A 26,263-nucleotide genomic window follows, 5' to 3' on the forward strand; every position below is an offset into this window, starting at 1 on the left:
TAGTCCTCTGAAGGAAAAAAAAAAAAGTCCTGATTTGTAGCATTTGCCAATTTTTGTAATACAACTATTCCTACAATGGCCAATCTTAAGTTACCAATATGTCACTGAACATGGACTGGGAAGAGATGCATACAATTGGTTCTGGTGAGCCTGTCTGACCAGTTCCATCATGATAAAGACAGAAAAAGAAAACAGATTCAAGCTGCCAAGTGTCTCCTTTTCCTTCTGACTATTAAAGTAGCTGTGTGTGCTTTGGTGCTGAGCTGTTTTAGAATTTAAGAGGACTAAATGTCCCTTTATTTTTTTAAAAGATTTTATTTATTTATTTGACAGACAGAGATCACAAGTAGGCAGAGAGGCAGGCAGAGGGGTGGGGGTGGGGAGCAGAGCAGAAAGCCTGATGCAGGGCTTGATTCCAGGGCTCTGGGATCATGACCTGAGCTGAAGGCAGAGGCTTTAACCCACTGAGCCACCCAGGCGCCCCTAAATGTCACTTTAGACTTACTATAAAGCTATAGTAATCAGGATGGTGTGGTATTGGTGAAAGTGTAGATGAACAGATCAATGAAACAGGACAGAGAGCCCAGATATAGACCCACATATTGATATTGACCAGGAGCAAAAGCAATACAATAGAGCAAAGATAGTCCCTTCAACAAATGGTGCTGGGTCAATGACATCTACATGCAAAACAATAAAGCTAGGCACAGACCTTACACTATTCACCAAAATTAACTCAAAATGGATTATAGACCTAACTGCAAGGTGTAAAACTACAAAAACCCTAGATGATAACATTGGAAAAAATTTAGATGACCTTGGGTTTTTTAATGACATTTTTAGCTCTAACACCACGACACAATCCATGAAAGATGTAATTTGTAAGTTAGACTTGATTAAAAATAAAAACGATTGCTCTGCTAAAGATAGTGTCAAGACTAATAGAAGACAAGCCACAGATAGGGAGAAAATACTTGCAAAAAGCACATCTAATAAAAGACTGTAATCCAGAATACACAAAGAACTCTTAAAGCTTAAGAGTAAGAAAAGAAACAACCAATTTAAAAATGAGCCAAAGGCTATAAGAAATAACTCATCAAAGGTATACAAATGGTAAGTAGGCATATGAGAAGGTACTCCACATCATATGTCATCAGGTAAATGCAACTTAAAACAAGAAGATACCACTACACATGTATTAGAACAGCCAAAATCCAGAACATTGACACCAAATGTTAGAAAAGATTTGAAACAACAGGAACTCTCATACCTTGTGGGTAAGAATGCAAGATGGTACCATTTGGTGGTTACTTAAAAAACTAAATGTATTCTTACCATGTGATCAAACAATCACACTCCTGGATATTCTCAGTTTACACAAGAATCAGCACACAGATATTCATAGTAGCTTCATTCATAATTGCCAAATTTTGAAAGCAACCAAAATGTCCTTGATTAGGTGAATGGATAAATTAACTGTGGTACATCTAGACAATGGGATATTATTCAGCACTAAAGAGAAATGAGCTACCTAGCCATGAAAAACCATGGAGGAAACATAAGTATATATGTTACTAAGTCAAAGAAGCCAATCTAAAAAGACTACATATGGTATGGTTCCAACCAAAGAGCATTCTGAAAAAGAAAAACTATGAAGAAGATAAAAAAATTAGTGATTGCCAGGAATGAGGGGGAGAGGTGAGTAGGTAGAGTACAGAGGATTTGGGGAGCAATGAAAATAATCTGCATGATATTATAATGCATATAATGATATATGTCATTTTACTTTGGTCCAAACCCAAAGAATATACAACACCAAGAGTGACCCCTAAGAAAACTATGGATTTGGGTAATTATCATGTGTCAGTGTAGGCTCGTTCTTGGTAAAAAATAAAATGTACCATTCTGGTGAGACAGGGGCAGAAGATATATGGGAAATCTTGTACCTTCCTCTAAATTCTACTGTATACCTAAAATTTCTCTTAAAAAATTAAGTCTTTCTTTAAAAAAAAAAAAAGTAAAAGGTAAATATTGCCTCCACGTTGGATTTTGAGGCTTAAAATGGCTATCTACTTTAAGCACCCAGAGACCAACAGTGCTGGTTAAATAAAATTTGTCCAACAAAGACCTGCTGTTCAGCCCCTTCAACCATAAAATGGGATCACAGTGTAACCTTCACAGCTCATCCACACATTCTCAGGAGGGACACCAGACCAGCTTTCTTAACTCCATCAAGTAGGAGCAAGATAGACTTGATTTAAAAGAAAAATTTCCAAATCCCCATTTAAGAGACTTCTCTTTCTTCTCAGTCTAGCAGAGTAGAGGCTGACAAAACCAACGCAGCCTAAGCCAACACACTATATGTGGTGAAACCCTCAGCTTGTGCAACATTGAGATTTTACAACTTTGGATGTATATGTGATAAAAGCAAATGTGTTATAACTGTTGTTTATTCATCAAAGTCACATTCTTGGGAGGAACAGAGGGACCAAATCATCAATATTATTTATGAAATCACTCAACACCAAAATGAGCTATGAAAGCCCATGGGTTGGGAAAATGAGATTGAATGATGTAACTTGAAAAATGGTGATGGGACTAAAGCCAAACATTTGGACCATGTCATTTTAAGACTTTAAGAATCGCTCTTCCAGTTCTTGCTTGGACCTGGCTTCCATTATGTATCAATGTTGACTAAATTTAAAATCGTTCAAACACCTTACCTTGTCTAATAATCTAAGTTTTTAGAGAAAGGAAAGTGAATTGAAGGAGTATATCCTATTCATTGTATTCCTGTTTCTAACTCCAAAACTCATATTTATAGACCCTGGGCTTAACAGAGCCATATAATCGTATGGGTTTTCAGGAATTATTTGCATCTAGTTCTCTATTATTAAAGGCATGAGAATTAATAGAGTCAAATACTGTCAAGGAAAAAAGCCTTCTTCAAACTGGGATACAGTCTGAATAATTATGAGACATTCTAATAGTAGTAAATATCATAGCTAAAGAGTTACAGACAACCATTTAATTAGGCACATTTTTTTAATGTGGCCTCTGTAGAGAAATAATCCTGCTTCTTTCCACTTCTTGGGTTCTTTTTTTGGATTCAGGAGATCTGTTGCTCATCAGAAAAAGAAATAAAGGGACCTAAACTACCTTTTATTAAATGTCTATTATAATCTAGATGCTGGACATGTGCCCCCTCTATTAAGCCCTGCCACAAACGTATGTGTTGATTTTATCATCCTCATTTACAGACCAAAAAACAAGGGTCATAGAAGTTAAGCAAGTCATCCATAGTCTTACATCTAATAAGGGCCAGACACAAGGGCCAAAATCAGGGCTGTTTGACCAAAACCTCCATGCTTTTTCCACTGCACTAAAGTATTTTGAATACTGGGGCACCTGGGTGGCTCAGTCAGTTAAGCATCTGCCTTCAGCTCAGGACATGGTCCCAGAGTCCTAGGACTCAGCCCCATGTCAGGCTGCCTGCTCATTGGAGAGTATGCTTCTCTCTCTCCCTCTGTGTTTTCTCTCTCTCTCTCTCTCTCTCTCTCTCTCTCAGTCTCTCAAATAAATAAATAAATCCTAAAAGATAAAAAATAAAATATTTGGAATACAAAAAAATAAGTATTTAGTTATTGATTTGAATCAAGAAGACTATGGGCTGGTGAATGTGGCATTAACAAATAAATATGTGGACCACTCCTTGAAGGTAATGGGGATCTGACTCTTCAAAACCTGTGGAGGCTAACAGCCACCCCCCAGAAATCGTTTGGAGAACAGAACTGACTGGCCAGCTAGTTTGTATGTCCATGTTGTCCAACGGATAGACTGACTTCCTAAACATTTGGTAAAATTTCCAGGTGGTCCCACAGGGATTTCTGTGACACATACCACTCAGGAAAGCCAGGATACAAACCACTCATCCCAAAGTCAGACAGCAAGTGAAGGCTGAAGAAGGGGGGAGGGAAGCTAGTGGCAAGTACACTCAATCGGTACTCCCCTCCAAGCCAGGGGTTCCCACCTCCACTTTCTTTTCTTGGTTTCCCCAATAGGTGGGCACCTGGTGGAGGAAACCCTCTATTAGAAGAAAATGTAATAAAACAGAGGAGTGGGTGGTCTAGGTCGGAGCTGTCCCACCTCTCAACAAATCCAGTCAAACTGCTTTGCGCGCTCTCTGGTAGAGAAGGATCTACCAGAAATCTTCCCTTTCCTCTTCTGGGATCTTCTTTCCATTGATTTTGACAGAAAGGAGTCCCTGACCACAAGATCAGATAGAGAAAGTTATGTTTCACCAGTACTCCTGGCATCATAATTATGAGGCAGGTATCATCCACTCCAGGAGTTATGAAAGTCAATATAAAGTGAGAAAGAAGGAAAAGAAAAAAAAAAAAAAGGAATCTTCTGAAAATGGTCAGGAATCAACCAGTCTTTGTCATTCTTATTTTATGGTTAATGAAGACAGGGGAAAAGGAGCATCTCATACCCTTTCCTTCAAAACAGAGGAGTATCTGTTTCAGGAACATTGTGTAAATTTATTTCAGAGTGTTGAAATAAATGGAAAAGTTGAAAAAAATGGAAAAAATATATATATTACTTTTCCATTTATATGTGTGTGTGTATATTCCAATATGTATATTACATTTCCATACACACACACACACACACACACACATATCCCTGTCCTGTCTCAGCAGCTATTATGGCACAATGCTGAGAAGGGTACACAGTGATTCACTCTCTTACACCTCCCCAATTACATCCTGCTCTCCAGTAACATTAACATCAACGTCAACATTCTAGCCCCATTGAGAATGTCATCTCACTCCCTTTGTCTGAAATGCCTCTCATGTGGGCGTGTCCCTCAGAAGTCAGCCACAGGTCCCTCTTGTCTGGGAAGCCTTCTTTGACTGCACCCATCAGAGCCCTCCTTGCTGAGCTGCATCCTACTGCTATGACTTTCCTTATCCTGTCAAGCAATATGGGAGCGACATGAGGACAAAAGGCTGTTTCAGACACCTGTGCATTTCCCACTGGGTCAAGACAGGAATGGGTTTTGGTTCCTGCATTGCACCAACTCTGTTCCACAGTCAAACTGAGTTGTGAGTCTTTTTTTTTTTTAAAGATTTTATTTATTTATCAGAGGGGGGGTGGCAGAGAGCAAGCACAGGCAGACAGAATGGCAGGCAGAGGCAGAGAGAGAAGCAGGCTCCCTGCCGAGCAAGGAGCCCGATGTGGGCCTCGATCCCAGAATGCTGGGATCATGACCTGAGCGGAAGGCAGCTGCCCAACCAACTGAGCCACCCAGGTGTCCCTGAGTTATGAGTCTTGACTCAGAGGAGAAAGATTCCCCACCACTCCGGGGAGGTGAGGGGAAGTGGGGGAAAGGTGGTGCTGCCCAAGAGCCCTACAGTTGCATCTAGCCTCGAGGAATGATGGAAGGGGGGCCAAGCATTCTGTGCACTGTGTCATCATGAGAGTTTAGACCTTCCCATGAAGATAGACGTGCTTGCCCCCAGCCCTCACACAAAAAGCTGTGTCCTCCTAGGTCCTACACAGCTGGATTATAGCACATGTGGTAAAACCTACTGAGAGTTTTCTTGGGCAAAGCCCCATTGTGGAGAGAGCCCCGTCCATGGCAGAGCCCCAGGGAAGAGACCATTTAACTACAACATAAGGCAAGGTGGTAGAAAATAAAGATAAGGTCCTTTGGCACTGAGATGACTTTAAAACTTCACTTCCAGGAAAGCCCCAGGGCAGAGTCCTTTCTGCACTTCTGAGAGAACCAAAGTCAGGAGTGAGAGTCCTGCTTCTCCAAGAAGGCCCATCAGCTTCCAGGAAGGTGAGGTTCTGCTCAAAAAAACAGAGGAGTCATGCACAGTGTCATCAGCTCTGGTAACTAAAAAAACATGCTGGATGGTGCAAGGTTGTTTTTATGAGAAAAATGAACAAAAAACAGAGCCAGGTTAGGTCATGACCATAAATCAACCTGATACAAGGCAAGGTCTTTTCTCAGGATGTTATGCCTGTGCCCTCCCCACACACGCAGATCTTTCTACTGCCTTCTGCAGAACTACTTACCCAACACCCTGCCCCCCAGAGAGGCCCTGAGGGGAACAGAAAGGACCAGGAAGAAGGAGGAGATAGGCCATCCATCAAAGACCACACAAACTGGCAGACAGCGGGGCCATGTCAGCAGGAAGAGGAGAAAGTGAAAAGAGGTGCTTTTGAGCTGCTCCAGATAACTTTCCTTCCAGACAGGATTAGGCTCAGCTTTTTATCTAGGAGTCCAAGCTTTTATAAATCAGAGCACAGGATGGGAAAGTCCTCCTGGGAATGTTTCACTCATCTTCCCGGCAAATTTTTCAAGCTCTCCTCCTAGTCCACTATTCCCTTTAGTCATGCTCTCGCTGTGCGCAAAGATGATCGAAATCGGGATGGGGGACTTCCCCAGCTTTCCAGAAGCCACTCAGGCAGGGGTAAGGGACAATGTGGCAGCTTGGCAGGGAGAGGAGAGAACAGGAAAACAATGAGGTGGTCGGAGACAAGAATCCAAAGGCATTTACAACCTCAGAATCTATGGCTCATACACGGCAACCACAGAAAGTAGTTAGCAAGGTTCCTGATGCAAACCGTCAATACATGGTAGCTACTTTTAGAGTTATTTTTGTTACTGATGGAGGAGTGGGAGATGCAGGATCTAAATCAAAACACCACCAGCTTTGACCTTTCATCAGTAGTGTCTGCCCACAGTTCAGGATGAAAGTACCCACAGACCTCCTAAAAGGCCAACTCGAGTCCAGATCTGTTCAGATTCTACTGTGGATAAGAACACCCCAAAGCCCTGAATAAATACAGACTCTTGAGTCAGTAGGATTCAGGTGGCACCTGGAATTCTGCGTCTCCAGCAAGCTTCCAGGTGGAGCCCATGCTGCTGGCCTTCAGATCATACTCTGAGTAGCGGGTCTCTAAATGAGAGCAGATCAAAATCTGGGTCTTTGAGAATGGGCATCTGCTGGCAGGCGGTGGGGGACGGAGTTCCACTAGTGACTTAAATACGTAAATCTCCTGCACTCCCACCGTCATTCCACCATTTCCTGCAGACATACACACACGCACATGCACGCACACTCGCACACACACAGACACAAGGGGGCACCTTGGGACCAACACAAGTCGGCCTCGTGCCCATGCGTGTCACTTTCCTCTGCTTACATATCACCTGCACAATAATAAGAGGTGACAACAGGGCACCTGGGTGGCTCAGTGGGTTAAAGCCTCTGCCTTTGGCTCAGGTCACAATCGCAGGGTCTTGGGATCGAGCTCCCTGCTCCCTCTCTCTCTGCCTGCCTCTCTGCCTACTTGTGATCTCTGTCTGTCAAATAAATAAATAAAATCTTTAAAAAAAAAATAACATTAGGTAAGATACAGAGGCATGGGGGGGTATAAAGACATGAGTAGAAAACTCAAAAAAGAAGAAATGAGAATTTTCAATGTTCAGCCTCAAAGACATGCAAATTAAAACAAAACAGAAATCCTTGTCCCTCAGGTTAGTAAAGATAACAATGACAGACTCTAGAATCGGTGACATGATAGAAAAGCAAGCATGCTCATGCACTGCTGGGCTGAGAGAAAATTAGTAAACCATTCTGGAGAACAATGTGGCAACCATTTGCCAAAAACATTCATATCCGTCATTTCATTTCTGGGAATCACAATAAGGAAATTAAGAGGTATATTATTATACCTCCCCAATGGTATTATTTTTAACAGCAAAACAGTACAGATCAACCAAACAATATAATACTACTCTGCCTTCGGGGGGGAAAAAAAAAAAACACACATTTGGGCCATGGTGGGGAATTGGATGAAGGGGGTCAAAAGGTATAAACCCCAGTTGAGTAAGTCCTGGAAAGTCAAGCACAACAGGATGATGATAGTTTACATGAGTGTATGGCATATTTGAAAGTTGTTAAGACAGTAGATCTTAAAAATTCTCATCATGAGGGAAAAAAATTCTTTTTTCCCTTTTTCTCTTTTTTTAATATCTATATGAGGTGATAGAAGTCAATTAAACTTGCTGCAGTCATCACTTTGTAATGAATGTAAGTCATCATGCCCTATACCTTAAACTTACACAGGGCTCTGTGTCAATTATATCTGAATGAAACTTATATCTAATGAAAAATAAATGAGTAAATAGAGAAATAAAATTTTAAAAAATAAAATTGCTTGAGGTAAAACTCAACAAACATCCAAGATGGCAACATACAAAGATTCTGAATTCTCCTCCTCCCACAGACACACGAGCTCCGCAGCTACATATGGAACAATTTCTTCCTTAGAAAACCTAAGGTCTGGCTGAGTGACGACCCCACAGGCAGCAAACGAGCGGGTAGGAAAGGCTGGGACACAGTCTCACCATAAACCCTATAAGCAGCACTGTAAGCCACAGCCAGGAGGGAACTCAGGTTCTATATGAGGAGTAAAGTGTCCCACCCCTCACTGGACATCCCAACTTTTAAGACATACACTAGAAAGACAAGCCCCCAAAACATCCAACTTCGAACATCAATGGAGCCCGTGTCCCAAGAAGACAAGACGAGCGATCTGAGAGCCCACCCACAAAGAGCAGGTGTGCTCTGACTCACCTGCCCAGGGCCCAGCTCAGAGGCAGCCCACAGCACCCAGACTTCAGCGAAGGAGCCTCATCTGCTGATATTACAGTGCTGGCCAGAGGGGCAGGCATCCGATGTACCACACATCTCAGCCGGCCAGAACATGTTCCAGGGAGGCAGACTGGTGGGCGCCATCTTGGCCCAGTACCCTTACTGCACCCCAAGCACCATTAGCTCCCAGGAAGGAGCTTTTATCCACGTCTGGTGCCCTGATTTCAGCAGCTGCTGCCTAGGGGATGCCTGCTGATCACCTGGCTCTCAGCCAGGGGAGCTTGTGTTCCCTGGTGCCATGGGAATGTAGTACTTGTTGTCACCCTGTCTGGTAGCCCAATTTCTGCTGTTGGCAGCGAACACCTCCATATCATCTGGCTTTGGTGGCCAGTGACTTTATGCTCATGAGTCCCAGAGGTCCCCACAGTTCCAATGGACCAGGGATTCTTAAGCAGCTACTGCTCCTAGGACGAAGCAAAAGGCAGCAGACCCAGAAGCTCCATCTTAGCTAGCAATCACAAGTGGCCTTAGGGGAAGTCTTCTAATTATATAAGCATCTTGGGGATGACTGGAATCCTTTCCAGAAACCTCTGAATGGCAGGCATTATCCTCAGGCTCCCCCCGCCATGCTCCAGGGTGCCGGTGTCTGGAGAGAAGCTTTATATGCATCCGGGACCCTGGTTTTTCTTCCAGGATGGGGAGGGGTCACATTCCTGGAATCCACAGGACCGTGACCATGGAAGAGACAGTCTTTAGCAGGTGGTGTCCAGCACAGGGCACTGCACAGACAGCAGACGAGACACACTCCCCAATCTCCCTGGGAAGGAAGCCTCTTTGCTTTCCTTGGTGCTTTGGCCGAAGGGTCAAGCCTCAAGTTCTGAGACACATCTAGTGACCTACAGAGCTACTCTCAAGGGACATAGGCTGTGGACACCATCCCGGCACGCCTTCTGCCTTGCTCCAGATGGCTGGGATCACCCAGGAAAGAGCTTGTACACGCATCTGGAACCCCAGTTTCTGTGACTGCCAGCCAGGATTGTGAGATGTTGTGCCAATGCCATCCAGGACATCAGTACATTTTGGCACGTTTAATTTTTTTTTTCCCCGACATAAGGAAATAAATAAATAATCGAAGTGTAAGAAGTGTTGAAATATTCCTTACTTCAACTCTTTCCCACTGAACAAAGAAACCAATGTCCTAATTAGTAATTTTAGGTACATGGATTTCTTTTTGGGGGGAGTGGATGTCATTTCAACCATTTTTAATAACCTTCGAGAACAAAGACTATGAAATCCCCTGAGCATTCACATACCCTGCTGGTCCTGTGGCTGTGGAATTCTGTAAACGGCCCATCAGAGCCCGAACAACGCGTAATGAGACTCTGGGCCGGGGCTCCGTTTCCTCAGCAGAGATGGAGAGCCGCCTGCAGGTTTTTCTTCCTCCCATCCTGACCTCCCACCCCAACTAAAACAGGAAAGCAATCTTTGGAATTCCAGCAACACAACAAAGACCAAAACCCCCAAATGCAGAAGTTGGAGGTGGGTTGTGCAGAGGCTAAGGGAGTGGTAGGAAGTCCTACCCCTGGACAACCCAGCCTATCTCGACTCTCTTAATCCTTGGGGAGACCCATTAGTACCCAGTGCAGGCCAGTTCTGGGAGAGACAGAGACACAGTGGCCCCCACAGCTGGGAGCTGCAGCCCCCCTTCTGCAACCTTATCCCCTTTCTATCAAGGTCTCTCAGAACTCCTAAAATTCCAGCTGAGCAGCTCCCGACACCAATTTCCTGTTTTTCCCTTTCCTCCGCCAAATAAATAATTTTGAGATCTCTCTCCAAAATTTGCTTTGGCATTTCACTTGCCAGGTACAGTTTACAGAATCAATGCTGCCCTAAGAAGCAGTGTTTAAATAGTGTTAATTATATACTTGATGATTCAGAGGCATTGCGGGAGTCTTTATTTAGAGGAAGCTTGGAGCAGATCCTCGTGCCATGAAAATAAGCTCCCAACTTAGGTTAGCTGGTTGTCTATCGGGTTTTCATCAAGTTAGACATCATAGTACTCTCAGAGCATTAGGATATGTCCAACGTGTCTCATATTCGCTCAGTGACCATGTACTGCCTGTGTTGACTTAATAACATCTGAACATTTTTGCCTCTGCCCTGTGGTCACAAATAACCCACGGAGACTCTGGAAGCTTTCTAGGAAGCCAGTTGTACTCAGGGACCACACAAACCCAAATACTCTGCCAGTCAGAACCTAAAGCCCCTTTTCCACCAGTTTCCAAGCCTAAAAAACCAGAGGATACAGAGTGTGTGTTCTCAAATTAAACCCAGGTGAGTCTGCAGAGCCCAAAGAGAACATTTAAAGCTGATCTATGAGTCAAGGCCTGCTGTGACCCAGCTCTGGCTGCCTGGCTTCTGCGTGAGAAAGAGAAAGAACACGTTAAAATAGGTGACAAATTGACGTTCTAGGTTAAATGAGGACTAACGTCATATTTTGTCCTTTTCTTATTGAAAGTCTTACTAAACTGTTTTCTTCTGCTTTCCAGCGAGAGATTTAAATTAACCAAGGGCAACCTGGAAGAGCCGAAGTGACACCAAACTGGGACCCAAGAAGCTTGGGACGTGATCCTATCCTCCTGCTGGGTGAGGTCTGGAAAGTGCCTTTCCCTCAACGGCCTCGTGCTCCCTTCTGTGAAGGAGAGGCTGAGCTGGTCTGTCACCAGGCCCTTGTTGTTCTGATTGTCCGTGCCTGAGATCTCTAGGCCCTTCATGAAGGACTGCCAGGTTCTCCTCTTTCTCGTCCTTCCTCACTGTCAGACATCCTGCCATGGGGACCACAGAAGGTGGAAAGGCTGAACCTGAACCCACACCTCAATGGGCAGGTTTTGTTCCCACTAGAGCCTACTAGAGCCTTTTGAATTCATCTCGCAATCATGTGCCTCTGCCCCCTAAAAAGTGGAACAACTAAAATATTGTGGTTAGTTGAGGATACTGATTTGTTGGAATCCATTCCAATTTGTTGGAATTTGTTGGAATCCAGTCCCTTGAGGTTTCTCAACAAATAATCCCAGGCTGAGTAGTAGCAGAGAGCTAGACATGTGTATCTGTGCACGGAAGCTCAAAAGAAAAGAGAATTTCATCCCTGAGTCAAGCAGACTGACTCAGGGCAGAAGAGGCCTTGGGGGAGAGGGGCATGAGCCCGCCCTGGCCCGATCGGCCGGCAGTGCCTTGAAGGCAGGGCTTTGAGCCCTTCTGTGCCACCACATCACCACGGAAGGATGACAACAGCAATCAGCATTGACTGAGCACCAACGCTGCCCCAGGCAGAGCTCCTGGCACACGATGGGCACCAACTTATTTAATCACCACCACAATTCCATGAAACAGAAGTGATCATGAGGCCAATTTTACAAATGAGGAGACTTTAGCTTGCCAGTTTCCCACAGCAAGTGAAGGGCCGGAGCCCAGAACACCTGGGCCTGGATCCTGACTTCCTCACCACTAACTGAAGGATAGAATTTAGATGGAGGGAGAGAGGGAGAGAGGACACTTCAGGTGAGAAGACAGCTCGTGCCGAGCCGGGAGCTGGTGACGGGTGGGTCACGTGGGGAGGAAAGCCTTCCCTGCCACGGGCGTGTGGTTGACCCTGGAGAGCGAGGAGAGGTCAGGTTCTAGGTGTGGAAAGAGGCCAGATCATTCTCCCATCAATTCATTCAGCTCAAAATGCCCGCTCCATTCATTCCAGGCCCCACCTTGGGTGCTGGGGTGACACACACATGATCGAGATCCAGCGAAGCTCCCAGAAGCCTGCCCACATCAGATGGCTCCCACTGCTGAGCCATGTATCTGGAACTGGAGATGGACATGGGAGCCATCATGGTGCTGGACTAGAGAAAAGGAAGGCTGTCTAGGAGGAGGTGGGGCCGGGAGGCGGGATGGCGACAAAAGTGCCAGGAACAGCAAGGTAAGCAGGTGCCTTCCTCCTTCCTGCCCAGCTTTCTGCAGCTTCGCAGCATCTGGCCCATCTCTCCTAAGTTCCCAGACCTTGCCCTGGGCAGAAAACCAGAGAAGGAGGGGCCACCCGCTTGCGCCCCCTCCTCCGCTAGTCACTGGCTAAGGTCAGGACAGCGACACTCTGCATGCTGTCCAAGGGGGAAGTAAAACCACCACACCCAGAGGGGGTTCGTGCCCAAGATTACCTCCAGCCACAGGATGCATGCCACGGGCTACATTATAAGGATTATAAGGATATTCCATTGTGCAATTATGTCATATTATTAATGTGCCTTGAAACAAACAATGTCTAAAATAGATTTTTGCTGTGGTTAGGGTTTATTGTTATTCTGCATAAAGTTGGAACTTATTTCAAAAATAGTTCTTGAAGACCTACTTTGTGTTCAATAAAGATCTGTTGAATACATAAATTAGTGAATAGATTAAAAATAATTGAGTACTGCCTGTTTTAAGTAAAAAGAATTTCACCCGCTAAAAGAGACCTTTGTGACCACTCCAGATTTTGAGAGAACCAGAGAAGGGGCAAAGGCTAGAAAGACCTGGAACCCACGGAAAGCTCCAGGTCCCTTGCTGGCCTCTCCCACAGATTAATAAGATGGCCCTCTCTAGGTACACTCTCGTTCCTTTCCCTAATATGAACAGAAGCACAGAACAAAAGTTCTAAGGAGAGAATGAGAATCTCTTTCTCAAGAGATCATACGTACAAACCAAAAGAAGCAAATAAATAGAATAGATAATTTCTGAAAATTTAGAAATAATCGTGATTAAACCGAGTTGTAATCCCATCCAATTTTTCTGGGGGACCAGATCCCTGTCAAAAATTTATCAAGGGTCAATAGATTTGGAGAGCTGAGAAAGTTGAAGCGGAGGAGAAGAGTAATCACTCCTTCTCATTAGGGTTGAGTTCATTTCTCAGCCATCTTCCAAATCAATAGGCCTGAAGAGATTACCACACCTTCGGGTGCCTACCTCCAAACAGAGTAATTTACTCCACAATTTGTAAGACTAAATTTTGCCCTTTGTCTATTCACCCATTCATTCGTCCTCTCATCAAGTATCTGTTGTGTGAGCCTTATTTATTCACAATGCATCAGGGGCTACGGCTGCAGCAATGTGTAAAGGCCAGCCCACGACCTCAAGCCCAGTGGGGAGCTAGCCGAGAAGAGAAATGGCACAGGGGTAGGGCTAGGCATGTTCACTGAACCTCAGCCCCACCCCCGACCCCCACCGGCACAGGGCCCAGCACACAGTGTGAACCCCGCACGTGCCTGCGGGGTAAAGAAAAAGTGGGATGAGATTTACGGTAAATGGATCTGAGTGTCTGGGAGGCTGCACAGGGTAGAGAGCAAATCGGCATCGGAGAGACCAAGGAAGACTTCCTGGAAGGGATTATCCGAACTAAAAAGCCAGGGTGTGACTAAGATTAAGTCAGATGAATGTGGGTCTGTGGGAGGGGTTTCCTATTGGGAGAAAAAGTGCAAAGGCCAGAGGTCCAGGAAAGAGTGGTACATCTGTGTCATGGCTCACAGTTTGGTGTTGCTAGAAATTCAGGGTGTGAATATGTGTGTGTGTGTGTGAGGGGGGGGGGGAGGAAGCAATGACTTGCACATGTGAGTGTGCATATACACAGGTGCAGACGTGTTTGTGTGTGTGTGCATGTACAGGTATGGGTGCGTGAATGGGAGTCTGTGCTGGAGGGCATCAGTAGGGTCCCACATAGCAAACTAAAGGAGCAAAACTCTATCCTGAGCACACAGTGGGATCATCCAAGGCTTTAGGCTGGAAAGTGACTTGGACTGCTTTGGAGTTGCAAAAATTCCCTTTGGTGCAATGAGTTGAAGAATGAATTGGTCTCTCAAGCGAGAGACATGCAGAATTACTGAGGCAGAAAGGAAGGCAGCAGCTGTGGGATGACTAGGACAGGTCCAAAAGATACTGTCGAACTCAAGCTGCCACGATCTGGTGACAGATTCCTGGTATTACAAGATACATATTGAGGGAAGTGGGGGCAAGGTGGGGGGTCTCCGTGGGAGAGAGGGACTCTGAGTCCTGGCCTGTGCGGATAGAGCCCTTTGCTGAAAGCAACTAAAAAAAAAAAAAAAAAAAAAAAAAATAGGAGGCATGGATTGAGATGGAAGGGTTCTGCTGAGATAGGCGGGGTCTTTCACTTGTTACTTCGCCATGAAAGGTAGAAACAGCCCCACGCAGTGGATGAGAGCGTGTCCTCTCTGAACAGAGCACTTGGATTTGAACTCGCGGCTTTGTGACCTTGGGCAGCATCCTGTTCTGCTCTGTGCTCTAGCTCCCCCACCTACCTCCCCGACTGGTTCTGAGGAGCACGCGCCTTCTCGCTTGTGCAGGGACCACAGTCAGGGCTGGCACTAAACACGGGTTATTTGTCAGATGAGAATGTCTTCAGTAATGTCCTGGAATGACCGAGCTTCACGCGCACATTTCTGTGACTTCAACTTCCACGATTTTCCTGTGCGTTCATGCTGTTTCCTGCCTTACTTTATCAGCACTTTATTACAAGGCCTTGAGACTCGGATCTCTCTTACCTTGAAATAAAATGTCTGAGCCTGTGTCTGCTTCCAACCTCCATCCCCTCCCCTCAGAGCTGAGGGTCTGTGCAGAGCACACAAGACCCTGTTTCTTCACTCTCTGACCATGCATGTGTATCTCCACTCACAATGTAATGCGGCACCCCCACCTCAGGCCCCCAATTCTTGAGCGAAGCTGCTCTTTCTCAACCCACCAGAGATGTCCTCACTGCTGGACGCAGGGAGCCCGCCTCAGGTCTTGCTGGCTTGCTGGTGACCCCAGTGCCATCTACATGTCCAAAGGCCTATCCTTTCCTCTTTTTCCCAGTTCTGCTGCCGCCCAGGCCTTCTTCTCTCCCTCTGGTTACCAGCTCTCCCTCCCTAGCCTCGAGGAGCCCTCAGACTCATCAAGGCAAAGTGGGCCCCTGCCAGTGGCTGGGCTGTGATGACTGGTTACAGGTCTCCCACGAGCCAGCGAGCCCTTTCCAGGTACAGTCCCATGCTGTCCCCGTTTTTGATTCTCCAGCACGTGGTTAAACGCCTGACACTTCACCTGCTAGGAGCTCAGTATGTTGGGTGAGTGAATAAATTAGTGGAGGAACGAACAAACAGAACCCAACTACTTCACTTCTTCGCCAAATAAAACGCACAGCAATTATTTGTACGAAAATTAGGAAATGCTGAGTCACCACATGAATGATGGATGACTCACTAACTGATTGGCTTCTTCCCCTCCGTGGTTCCATGACGTCTTCCCCTCTGATTAGTAACTGGACTTCCAATCCAGAAATGAGCCATAATTACTGGTCTTAATAGCCCCAGTGGTCACCACGGCAACTGCAAATGTTCAAGATTTGGGGTTCCAGTGACCCTCTATGTGTATTTGGGCTGAAGCACTTTTCTTCCCCACTCATTGCTGACTCATAAAGAGAAGTGGGATGTTTTTGTTTGCCCACTGTGGCTTTATTTCCTGGATGTTCTCTTTTTCAAAAAACTCAAAGAGTACGATTGTTTTAAAGTCGGTAGTGAACATGGGAAAAGGAGGATGCTGTTATCACTTGGACAGAAACTTAGCATAACATATGCTTTCTGGAAAGTGCTAGGGCCATGGTGTATATGATGTGAGCATAAGGGATCTGATGAGTCCCCAGGATAACCCAATTCCATGTACTGGAGCTCAGTAGCATGAAATTTACACAGTTCTTTATGGCATCAGAAACTGAAGCTAAGGGATGTTCAGGGTATACAGAACTGAGAATCAGAATCAAAACTAAGGTGCAGCCTCTCTCTTGGATTTATTTGGCCTCCTTGAGGCATAGACTAGGATGGGAGCAAGAAGGAGCCAGGCACCCATACTCCCGGCACCCATATTGTGAATGACGTGGACAGGCAGCCCAAAGGAACAATAAAGAAGAGCATGGAGGAGGGAAGAAGCATCCTTCTCAACCATTACGAGCTCCATGTGATGGAAGAGATTTCAGCACAGTGGCCTAGGTGTCTCTACTCCCTGCACAAGACAACGGCACAATTCTCAGAGACCCCAGGTGGTACTGGGCGGAAGCAATGGCAGAGCCGTAGTTCTCAGTGAAGTCGCAGGAGCCCCCGTCACTTAGGAGGGCAGAGAGTCAAGCCTTCATGTGTGGCTGGGGCTTGCGAAGTGGTGCAGCCACTTCAGAAAACCGTCTGGCAGCCTCAAAATGTTAAACACAGAGTGACCTGGCAACTCCACTCCTAGGGTATAGACCTGAAAGAAATGATAACACAAGTCCACTCGCACCAGTGCTCACTGCAGCTATATTCACAGGAGCCAAAAAGCAGAGGCCCCCACAAGGTCCATCGACTGAAGAATGAATAAACGAGATGTGATTCCGGAAATCTATGGAATATTACTCAGCAATAAAAAGGCATGAAGCTCTGCTACATGTTAATCATGATGAACCAACCTCCAGTAAAAGAAGCCAGATTCAAACAGGAAACGTCCGGAAGGAGCCAGTCTACTGAGACCGAGAAGAGACTTTTAGCTGTCTCTGGCCGTGGTAGAGGCGGGAAGGTGAGGAGGTTAATGGGGAGTGACTACTAATGGCTATGGCACCTCTTTGGGGTCAAAATTATAATTCTAAAATCAGATTGGTAAATGTTTCACAATTCTTAAAAAACAAAAACCGTTCATTGTAGAGTTGAAACATGAACTGGATGGTGTGTGAGTTTTATCTCAATGCTGGTTTTTTTTTTTTTTTATTTTTAAGAAAATACATAAAACTCCCCCTGGAATGCTCAGACCAAGAAAGTAAGCAGCACTTGCTTCCTGCGGGAAATCTCTGGGAAGTTTTGTTTTTACTTGACCAGAAGGCGTTTCTCCACCACAGTCAAGGCCACCGCCTCTCTGTCGGTGTTATTCTGGGCAGCACCAGGCTAGGAAGCGAGGCAACAGAGGGCTGTGGATGAAGGACCTCATACAGGAAGTGGCCTCCAGACTGCGGGTCAGCAAAGAACGGCCATGGGCAAAGTCTGGCCTGCCACCTGGGCTTGTAAACCAAGTTTTCCTGAAACATGGACGCGTTCCTCTACTTAGATACAGTCCACGGCTGCTCACACGCTCTGGCACCAGAAGAGTCAAACAACAGACTGTAGGGCCTGCTAGACCTAAGCCATTTACTACTGTCCCTTTGCAGAAAAAGCGCACTGACCCCTGCTCCAGGCTCCCAAGTCCAGGGTCTTCCTACATCAATATGGTCTACATGGTGGCCGGATCCCCCGGGAGTCTGTCGGAAGTGCAGACTCCCAGGATGCCCCAGACCCACGGAATCAAGAGTCCACACTTGAGTTTGTTAGTTAGGGCAGTGCAGACAGCGGGTGCCAAGACAGGATTCCCGTGCAGGGATTTCGTGACGGGGGGACAACTCTAGGCCAGAAGAGGGTGTGTGCCTGGGAAGGCTGGGAAAGCCATCAGCCCGTGCTGCCAGTCCGACCTCAAAGGAAGGGACGTGGGAAGGGAAGCTCGGCGGAAGCACTGGAGACCACCTCTCAGACGAAGGAATGTTCTGCAAGCTCTTGAAGATTCTTCAAGGCAGAGCCGGCTGTCAGAGAAGTCCCGGCTCTCTGGAACGGGCTTGCTTTATCACCACCACACCAAAGTGGCCTCAGGGCAAACGCAGTGATGAACTCAGAACACACCTCATGGGGGGTCTGGTTAGTGAAACGGCCGGCAACTGGAGGTCTGTGAGGCTTATCCTCAGCACATCCCCTGCGAGGCATGTGCCCACGGCAGCCTTTATATTTTAAGAAGAATCCCAAGTGATCTCTATCAATATTTAAGTTGAGACGCAAGGCTCCAGAGCACAATTTGGCAAACTGCTTCTACAAAGGGCCAGACAGTAAATACTTCAGGCTTTGTGGGCTCACCCCAGCTCTGCCGGTGAGCACGAAAGCCGCCACCGAGAGAGAACACACGGTGCGGCAGGGTTCCAATAAAACTTTATTTATAAAACAGTCTTCTGCTTTGGGCCACATGTGGCCCGCAGGCTATAGTGTAACAACCTGGGGACCAGAGTTGTGGGGTTTAAGCTTTTTTAAAGTAACTAAACCCTTTCTTCACAGAAATGGATAGGAAAGGGGCTGCTCCCTTTGAAAGGGAGCCCTGCACTGGGCAATTCTGCTCAGAATCCCCGACAGCACCTCTGCCGACAGCTAAAGCAGATTTGAAAGCCGCTGCCCTGTTCCCCAGAAAGAGCCTCGAGATTCAGAAAGTTCCTCTCATCATTCTTCTCATCCCTAACAGGCATCCAGCAAGCTAAAAGTCTACTGTATGGGTCCTATAAACAAAACTGAGAGTCTAGCCCTGTGCTAGATATTCAGGGACAACACACGTGAACCAGACAAGCATTCGGCTCCTGGGGAACTCTCAGTAGATGGAAATGAGATGCATACCGAGCTGATAAGGCAGGAAGCAACACGCACCCCAGGAAACCACGCGTGATGAGCTAGGGAAGCAGCGCAGCAGCGACCCCCCTCACCGAGGGAATCGGGAAGGCTGCCTGGTCAAGGGTTCAGCAGTCAGCTGGGAAAGGAGGGGCCGAGTGACTTCTCAGGCTGTTTCACTTCTGACAGAGACGTCGCCCCCGCCCCCCCGCTTCCGGAGGGGTCTATGGGCACAAGATAAAAACCCCTCATATGCAGATGCTAACTTACAGCCGTCAGGGTCCGTGGCTTATCTACACGAGCACACTCATGTATCTTGTCCTCACCGCGAGGGAAAATCCAGCCCCAGAAATGGACAAAGACCTTCACATCCAGGGTTCGGACACACAAAGGGTAGGGGAGCTACAGCTTTGCCGCCCATCTGGGCTTCGGGGCAAGGAACAGGGCTATACGTGGAGGAAAATCGGTAGTTGCTCAGGATCCCATGAGGGCAAACTTTGACCATGGTCGCAAGAGAGGACTAGAGGATGAGGCAGCTGAGGAGGAAGGTCCCAGAATCGTCACCTCCCAAGGAGCTCTGGGAAAGGCAGCTCTTCCCCTGTCGCTAAGACTGGATAAAGGGAGGCAGCACCCACCATCCTTCTTTTAAATTCGCTTCACATCTACGCTTACACTTCTGGGTCTGGGAGTCTCTCTTCTGTGAAGCTCTGTGTCTGCATGAACGAAACTTCTTACCCTCAGTATGAGGCTCCCTTATTGGAGAAGGGATATCTCAGTATCCCGTAAAGTCGCATTTCTTAGATGTCATTCAAAACACACCCCAAAAATCCATCACAGTGCCCTAAACAAGGGGGTTTTAATCCAGGGTCAGAAGACACTGGCCATCCAGAAATCCGAAAAGCTCTAAAAGCTTTGTAAACTACGTGAACATGTAGATTTCTCGAAGGAGTCAGCATAGCCCTCAACAGATTCTCCAAAGGGTTTATGACGCCCCAAAATAAGCTATAGTGCCATTGTCTAATTTATCCAAAATCATACGGCCCGGGCTGAAAAGGACATGCGATTTTTTTAAAAAATAGTTCTTTTAGGCATCTGATTCTACAGTGTTCTCAATCATCTTGAAACCCTCTTGGTGAAAAATCCTATTTACCTTCATTCCTACTTCACAGATTACCTAACCAAATTCCTAAGGAATTAAAGTTACTATCTCACCTAAGGAAAAACTATAGGTTCCTGGGCAGAACTGAAGCTAAGCAGGTTAATACCCACGGCTCTCAGTGACGTCTATCTCCCGCTGCTAATACCCTGTCATAAGTAAATACCACCCGCCAAGCCCTGTGTTGGGCACTTTACATACATGACTTATTTTAACGTCTTAGCCACTCTACAAGACACAATCTCATTTCTCAACTTGAGGAACCCAAGGCTCAGAGACGTTCAATGAATGACCAAAGATCAGAGCACTGGTAAGTGTCAGAGATGGAATCAGACCAGGTCGGCCTGACTCCTCCATTCTGCACCGGGATCTGCTCCGAAACTTGGATCCTCACAAGAGAAACACGGGTCTTCAAGTGAGGAACAGTTTCTTAGACATCTGCGTACTCCCCACAGGGCCTCGCCAGGCTTTGCGGGGCAAGGCCCTTGGTAAATACTGACTCCAGCTCTAATCCCAACACGGACGTACTGACTCAGTCCTGCGACTTGGAGCTACAGGTGGTTACTCAGCTGGGCAACTGCAGGGAACATTTGCAATCAATTACGGGTGAGGAGGAACCTTTTAGAAGTTTTTCTTCTGTGTACGCCGGGGATGAAGGAGGGAAAGGAAGTTGAGAAGGAGGGAAAGGAACAGGGTGGTTTCAGGGTCGGGTGCTGGAGCTTAAGGATTTCACATCAGGATGGGACAGAATTTGGCTTCTGTCTGCTGCTGAGTGAGTTCCAACAGCCCAACCAAATGGGCCTGTGGCCTCAGGCTACTCCTCCATGGCCCCACGTCCCTAAATGGCCAGGCCCCTGAATAGTGAGTTTTCTCCAGATCCCCAACGCTGGAGCAGTTGCACACAGTCCTTTCCTACCTCCTGTTGCCCTGCTCCAGAGCACAGGCCATAGGCAACTCTGGAAGGCCTTACCTTGGCGGGGGTGGGGGGCTTAGGAGGGTGGGGAGACAGCACCATCTCTAGGGCCCAGAGACAACCTCAGCACCTGAAGTCTGTGAGGCCTGCATTGTCCTCGGCCCTGAATAAAAGGATTCCAGCAATCCTTTCTGGAGTCCAGCTTCCTATTTTGGAAGAATGTGGAAACTTGGGGTGGAGGGAGGAGGTAACTCGAGTTGATTTTGTTTTCTTTACTAGTTGTTGCAAGTGCAAGTTAATCACAACCCCACAAAAATGCCACTTTAGCCCTTTCACATAGGCCCTGCAAAAAGATTTGCGTAAAGCCAATCTTAAGGCATGCCTACCAACACCACTCTGGGAGGGGATGATAAAATACCGCCCAGAGGCCAGGGCAGGGACCGCAATCCAAAAAACCTGACGCATTCCCCCTGATGTGGCTTCCAAAGAGCCGCCTACTCTCTTGTGCATGAGGCAACACTGCCACCTAGTGCCCCAAGTGGGAAGTATTCCCTGAGGCCCCACATCTGGGGGGGGGGGGGGGGTGCTCCTTCACAGGAGCTGGTGTGGTTGAACTGCTTGACATCTCTACTGAACGGAGAAAACACCCCAAGTTTGGGAGACTGAGAACTGGGATGCTGGGTGTAAGTAGTAGAAGCTGACGTTCAAAGCCTTCGGGAAAGAGGATGGGAGTCAAGTCTGGAAGGAGAGCACCTCAGAGGAGAGGCCGACCGTCAAAGACTGAATTGTGATTACCTCCCAGGAACCCCATCCAGCTGTTATTCCGTGCAGGTGAAGACCCACCTGCCCAGGAACAGGCAATGACCAGCTAGAGAACCAGCGCCGGGTAAGAGAAGAAAGGTGGTCTGGTCTGTTGATAGGAGTGAGTAAATTCGTGCAAATCAGAGACCTTGCACTACCTTTGGCCGCCTCACTGCCATGGGGCCCATAGGGGAAGTGTAAGCAGCTAAACATGGTGAACAAAGAGGCTTATGCCCTTGGGAGCCCAGCTGCTAAAATCCTGGAGAATGAAGGCCTTGTTCCTAGCCCCATCTTTCCCAGAATTTTACCCTAGATCTTTTCTGAATATGTTCTGATGTGCACAAGTCTAAAGAAAGATAGAGCGTGGAAGGTCGAGAGCAGCTAGACCTGGGTATTCCCTGCCCTCAGCCTTCCTGGTGTGGACCTCAAGAGGAAATACCAGTACACCACAGGGGCTGCTTTGATTTGAATAGAAAGAAGCCTCAGAGGCTAGACTGTCTGCAAAAAGGCTTCCTGCCCAATTTTACATGCTTCCGGAGGGTTCCAAGGGTCACTTTGGAGAAGGCTCTGAGTGTGTGTGCTGTGGCAAGGTGGGGGGCGGATGGCTGTGGGCGGACAGGTGGGCAAGGGAGGGAACTGTACGGGCAGCAGGTGGAGAGGTGCGAGGAGCCATGCCAGAACTGGAATCAGGTCTTACCACCACTCTCTGGGCTGTGAGACAGGACGTGGAAGGGACAGGACAGAGGCCAGGTACCCACTGTTCTGAATCTGTTTCCTCGGGTTTGGGTTTTAATAACCGAAAGCAATAGCCTCTGAGAGCTTCGCTCATATATTCCTGTTGGATCCCTCTCTAAGTCTTCACAGCCAGGGAACTGATCCCAGGTCCCTCTGTTGCTACTGCCGGAGGAGGGGTAAGTGGAGTCGTGGGTCTCGGTCTAGACGGCAAGCACACAGTTTCCCTGGCAGATGGGTACTAGGAAGCGAGATTAGGCAGCAAGAAGATGTCATCTGGGAAAAACTGCGAAGCTGCCAACTCTGATCAGATAATCATCTCATTATTTCTTCCATTTGGCCCCAGCATAAGGATTTCCTTCTACTTTTTCTCTGCCCCCACCTTCTTACAGCCCAGCCCCTTCTCTCTCCCCTCCTCTCACCCCCTCTCCCACCCAAAAATAAAATAAAGCAAAACCACAAGACTCTAGAGGGCTCAGTGTCTGGGAATCCCAGCTTCCAAAGGAGAAATCACAGCCAAAGAGGGGGAGACAGCATGTCCAGAAGGGATGTTCCAGCAACACCCCATTGAAAGAGGCTCCCTCCTTCCAGATTTCTTTCTCCAGTCTGAAACTTATTTGTAGGCATCCAGCAACCTGAGAAGTTTTTAATTTGGGAAGTTGTCAAGCACTTTGGGAGCTCTGGGGTTCCATTCCTGTTCTGCCTCTGGCACACCTCTCATTGATTTGGTTTCCCCACCAATGTAAATGGGACTGGCAAGCATCAGAGGGCATTATGGATAATCCAAATTAATGAGATTAAAATGGATCTACCACGTGCCTAGCCTTGTGTGAGTTTCTTCCATGGGGGGGATCCAAAGAGATAATGACACAGAACATGAAGACCTGTTATGTCTAGCCATCATTCCTTGCTTGAAGCCAACACCAACTCCCCCCCCCCCAAACACACACCCCCAGTAAGGAAAAGGAGATAGTTATTCCTAATGCCACTCTTTTCTTTGTCCGTCTGGGTGATTTCCCATGAAAGCCAAGATCTGGGCATAGTGGAAAACACATAGGCAATGTTCTGAGATATTACCTCTGATTAAAACCACAGTTACGCATGGTTCCTTCTTAGGTCCCTCATCCAAGAGCCAGTGCTAGACACCAGGGTCCCGGCTTGTATGATCCAACCTCTTCCAGCAGCCCCTGCTGTTCTTAGACTGGATGCATGCATGTTAGGACAAGCCAGAGGGACTCCAGGACCCCGACTCGATAGGCTTTCTGCTAAGTTCCAGGGCTGCTCAAAGAAAAGGAACTCGCCAGAGCGAGGGGCTCCACACCTGGCAGCCGGATTTTCCCTCGGCCCGGCCCCGCCCCCACGGCTCACTGCGCAAGTCCTGGTCCTGACCGGTAGCTGCGAAGTTGCCTGGCTCTCTCGGACTGGACTAGGAGAAACGGAGTGTGACGCTTCTAAGCCATTGACAACGAACCAGAGATCCTCCGCTTTAAAGACGGGGTAAGGAGGGAGCTGGAGGTCTCCTAAGTGCACGAGCGATGTATGGCACCACACAAGATCGATACTCATTGGGACAAATGCTCTTGTGGTTACAGTCATTATGGTAGGTGATGTCTAGAGTCCTGCTGTGCTGATGGATAAAGGCCCTTCCCCCTCTCTCCCTGGCCAGCCCCTCCTGGCTTTCCTGCCCCTACGCCCTTCCTCTCCTTGTCCCTTGTGTCTAACCCAGGCAAACATAAAGCCGGCCACTCCCCCAGGGACCTCAGAAAGCCCAGGCACCGCGTTACCTGCAATGATGGCTGGGTTGTTCTGTCCTCCCTCTGGTTTCACCCAGGCTTCCACTGTGAACGCCTCCCGGGGAATCTCAGCCAGCACTTCTGGTCGCAGCAGCAGCCGCCCCCGCCTCCCCGAGAAGTATAAAACAGGCAGTCCTCCTTGGGGGTTAAGGGTCTCTGTTTCCCAGTGGGGGTCCCCTCCACCCTTCTGGATGCTGTCCTGGATCAGACTGGTCCTGACTCCATGCACAAGGGGGTGCTTAGGCCAAGGTTGGAAATGCCGAGGAGAGACACCTGGGTCTCCCCGCAGGCCCCCCGCCTGCCCTTTCACCACCTGGCGACGATTCCTGGTCTTGGCCCGGCTCTTCCTTCGGCTCTCTGGCTGGGGTGCCTTTGGGCCCACGAAGGTGGTGGTAATGGTGGCAGCCGTGGCTGAGCGCTTCCGAGTCTCAGCCTCACCTGGAATGGTCTTGGATCCTCCATCGCCGAGATAAGTGTCCCGGTCTCCCCGCAGCTCCGACCACCCAGTAGGACCATGCCAGACCCACGGGGTGGCCGGCGGCTCAGCTTCACCCCTTGGCCCCACACTTCCATCCAGGCTTGTGGCCAGACCCCTCGGGGCATCTGGCTTACTGTGTCCTGCATGGCGGGTTCCCTGACCCCCCACAGGGTAGGGCCTCAGGTGGTCCCCAGGCCAGCTGGGGTAGACCCCAAAGAGGTGATGCTGGGGAGCAGTTCTGGGTCTTCGCAGCTTGGCCCCCAGCCAACAGCGTTCTCCTTCCGACAGCACCTGGTTCAGGTGTCCCCTCTGAGCCAGGGCTCTCTTGCGTGTCCAGCCCGGCTCAGAGCTGGCAGTACTGAACGCCCAGCCGGCCAGAATCACCAGGCTGGTTCTCAGGATCTTTAGACACATCATACCTCCCCCAGCTCTCTCTCTATACAGAACCAGAAGTCAACTTCTGGGTACCACACGGGAGTGATGGGGAGAAGAGCAAGAGAAGGCTAGCAGTGGATTCGCAGTCACCGGGGAAACTGTTTTGTTCACAGACCAAACTTTTAGGAGCAGCCCCGAAAGAGTGCCTCTTCTGGCTACCGGCGACCAGTGCTGTGCCTCCCTCTCCCTTTTCCCTTGACCTGACTCTCCTGACTCTAGTTTAGTCCTTGCAGAATGAAGTTGTTCATTTCTCCGGGTTCCCTGGAACCTCCTCCTAGGGAGCTCAGGTTTCTTCCTTTCTTTTTTTTTTTTTCTTTTTTCTTTTGGGTCCCTTCTTCAATAGCCCCTCCTCCCGCTGATCCTAGAGGAGGGACACACAGACGGGAGCCAAGCCCTCTCACACACACACTCCCTCACAAACGCACACCGCTCCCTACCTGAAGTCATGAAAAAGACACTAATCTCATTTTCATTTCTTTCTCCTTCTTCCTTCCCTAAGAGTTACGTTCTTTCTGTAGCTCTTAACCTAAGCTACATGCACCTTCAAACAAATCCCTAGAGCAACTTGCATCCAGAGACACAGAATTTGATTCTTCTTTCTAAAACTGCAGAAGGAACCTGGGGGCACAAAAATCAAGCTGGTACTTAGCTTCTGCTCTCCAGAGGTCCTCCTCAGCCAGAGCCCCCAGCCAGCCGCCAGTTTGCCTGTGCAGGTCAATGTTCCCCTCAGCTTGCTGCTTGGGCTTGTGCTGTGTTGAAGGCTTTTTAATCCCCTTCCAACTTGTTGGTATGTTGCAAGTCTCCG

At 47.8% G+C, this 26,263-nt stretch overlaps 1 protein-coding gene across 1 annotated transcript in view; it reads right to left on the reverse strand.

Moving 5' to 3' along the window:
- The window catches only part of PAPPA2 (pappalysin 2), a 286,664-nt gene extending 260,723 nt beyond the window's left edge, over nucleotides 1-25,941 (reverse strand). Inside the window, exon 1 of the mRNA XM_059412848.1 lies at nucleotides 24,537-25,941. Within this exon, the coding sequence (XP_059268831.1) occupies nucleotides 24,537-25,440 (904 nt within the window). The 5' untranslated portion in view covers nucleotides 25,441-25,941. The remainder of the gene's footprint in view (nucleotides 1-24,536) is intronic.
- Nucleotides 25,942-26,263: the final 322 nt, after the last annotated feature.

The sequence above is a fragment of the Mustela nigripes genome, chromosome 10, assembly GCF_022355385.1.
Source record: "Mustela nigripes isolate SB6536 chromosome 10, MUSNIG.SB6536, whole genome shotgun sequence".
Taxonomy (NCBI): Eukaryota; Metazoa; Chordata; class Mammalia; order Carnivora; family Mustelidae; genus Mustela; species Mustela nigripes.